Below are 2,647 nucleotides of genomic sequence, written 5' to 3' on the forward strand. Positions count from 1 at the left end.
GGTAGTAGTAGATCCAGCCATTACTATCAAAGCTATTGGACATCAATGGTATCGGACTTATGAGTATTCAGACTATAACAGTTCCGATGAACAGTCACTCACTTTTGACAGTTATACGATTCCAGAAGATGATCTAGAATTGGGTCAATCACGTTTATTAGAAGTGGACAATAGAGTGGTTGTACCAGCCAAAACTCATCTACGTATTATTGTAACATCTGCTGATGTACCTCATAGTTGGGCTGTACCTTCCTCAGGTGTCAAATGTGATGCTGTACCTGGTCGTTTAAATCAGATCTCTATTTCGGTACAACGAGAAGGAGTTTACTATGGTCAGTGCAGTGAGATTTGTGGAACGAATCATGCCTTTACGCGTGCGCCCGGAAACATAGGCCGACTGCTGAGCCCACTCTGGCTCAGCCGCACCACCCGGGGTGCGACCCACCCGAGAAGCAAGCTATTACAGCGAGCGGCTGGAGCTGTAGGGAGCCGAGGAGCAAGGCAGTAGATAAGATAGAAGAAGGGGCCGGGCTCCCGGTGGAGCAGAGGAGACGGTTAGGATAACGAACTTGAAACGCGGAGCCCGAGCGGCTGGCGAGCGAGTGGTTAGTGGCCAATAGCGCCCTAGTTGATGGCATTCCTCTCTGCGGCTGGCACTCGAGGAACCACGGGGCACTCCATACAGAGCAAGCAAGTCTTAGGGATGGATGAGACGCCCGCGCAAGGACCTCAATTCTCATTAGGAGGTCGAACCAAGGACCTATGGAAGTCGGGGCTACCCTGTCCCCATGGGCAACGCAACAGTGTCCTGAGGGAGGAGTTTAGAGGCCTTATAGTAGCACGGACTTCTTTTTCTTTCTAGGTCATGCGAAGGGGGCCAGTCCAAGATCGTACTGTTCCTCTACAAAGACAACAGACGCTCTCAACGGCTAGGCGTCACTCTCTTTCTGAGTTATTCCAGCTTCTTCATTCTTTCGTGCCGCGGTGAACAAAAAAAAAAAAAAAAAAGAGGGCCGTCTCAGCGGAAGGAGAAGGACCTGCAACGGCAGAGACTACTGACCCTCTTTTTTTTCTTAGCCGTCTGTTATGAGTCCGGGAAGCCTGGAATCCTAAATATGAGGGATCCCTCAAAATAGAGAAGGGTGGGCCGCCCTTCCTCCTGCTAATCCGGCCCTCCGCGTGGTTATATTCGTACATGTTCCGACTCGCCGGTCATTATGAATCTAGTGGCATGGCGAGGCAAAGGGGGGGCAACTACGAAGCTTCGTAGACTCGACAAATCGCTCCGCTTATAGAAAAAAATGCAAGCAAAGTAGCTTGCTTACTCTTCTAGTAGCGTACGTTGGCGGCAAGGAAGGAGGCATTGGAAAGACTAGACCATACTAAAGAAAAGAGGAATTCGGGAAGCGACTAGTCGCTTCTGGCGAAGCTTCTAGAAGGCCGACCACTACATAAAGAGATCCATATACCAGTCATGAGCGATAGCGAAGCCTAGAGAGGCGAAAGGCAGGATCGAAGAGCGACGTGTGAAACGCTCAGGAAAGGAGCATAGAATGAGTTGTGCGCCCTCCGCCCCATCTTACTAATAAGAATGAAGGGCTTTGATGCCAGCAAGCAAGCATCCTTGTAGTTGTTGGGGAGTAGGGTTCCAAACCTTGTTTTTTAGTTTTTTTAGAAAATAATAACCCCAGTTTACTTTTTTTGTGGTGTTGTTGACGTTGTTGAAAGCGAATTTTGAAGTAGGCCTCGCTTTTCGGAGCTGCTCCCAGCTCACACTATGGTGGAGGAGGTGCCGTGAAGATCTAGGAATGTGAGCAGTACGAGCTGAAAGGCTCCCATACTGTTTGGAGGGCAGGGGCATAAATGCCAAACAAAGCTGACCCCTATCTATCGTCGTAGAAGCTGTTCCTAGGAAAGATTATGGTTCTCGGGTATCCAATCAATTAATCCCCCAAACCGCGGAAGCTTAAGCGGAAATGAAAGAGTAGGGTGAGGGGGAAGCCACTAAATTGAAGGCTTCACTCGCTCGCTCTAACGCTCGTTTAGTAGACAGCGAGTGGAGTGCATAAGCCCCTTTAGAGAGAGGGGCGAGTAGTACACGAGCTCGTAAATCAAGTACGGAACGAGCTTTGTCTACGAAGCGGAGCGACCTCGTCTTGCTTGCTTCTGGCGAAGCTTCTAGCACTAGATAATAGGCATTCTTGTATGGTAGGAATACTACTTTTTTGGCCGATCACTACATAGGAGCGATAGCGAAGCCAAGCCGTATAAAGGCGAGCAGCCCTTATAGCAATAGCAAACGGCCTACTTATAGCCTATTTTTCCCCTTTTTTTAATAAAAAAGCCCCGCTCGGGGCCCCTCTCTGATAAGGAAGGAAAGGAAAGAAGATCAATTTTATGACAACTAAACGTCGCTCGCTATCTCCTCCTTTGATGCTTTGCATCTTAAACTGCGTTAGAGTCAAAAGTAAGAGCAGAACTTTTCCATTCCCACTCAAGGAAACGTTCAATTCAATTCTTAACGGACAGATACTAAGCTAATTAGAAAAAACATACTTCCGACCTCGGGAAGCGGGATAGTGATGCCGATTATCTGTTCTTCTTCAATTGCGAAAACTCGTCTTTTCCCGATCTTCTTCATCAAGCA

General features: G+C 48.3%; 1 protein-coding gene across 1 annotated transcript in view; it reads left to right on the forward strand.

Moving 5' to 3' along the window:
* LOC149510534 (Cytochrome C oxidase subunit II-like, transmembrane domain-containing protein) overlaps nt 1-2,320 on the forward strand; it is a 2,646-nt gene extending 326 nt beyond the window's left edge. The window contains 2 exon segments of the mRNA XM_089757551.1: nt 1-372; nt 1,877-2,320. The exon segment at nt 1-372 is cut by the window's left edge and continues 326 nt beyond it. Coding sequence (XP_089613677.1) covers nt 1-372; nt 1,877-1,970 — 466 coding nt within the window. The 3' untranslated portion in view covers nt 1,971-2,320.
* Nucleotides 2,321-2,647: the final 327 nt, after the last annotated feature.

The sequence above is a fragment of the Durio zibethinus genome, unplaced genomic scaffold, assembly GCF_047325235.1.
Source record: "Durio zibethinus cultivar Kanyao isolate XHJ-2024 unplaced genomic scaffold, ASM4732523v1 HiC_scaffold_30, whole genome shotgun sequence".
Lineage (NCBI taxonomy): Eukaryota > Viridiplantae > Streptophyta > Magnoliopsida > Malvales > Malvaceae > Durio > Durio zibethinus.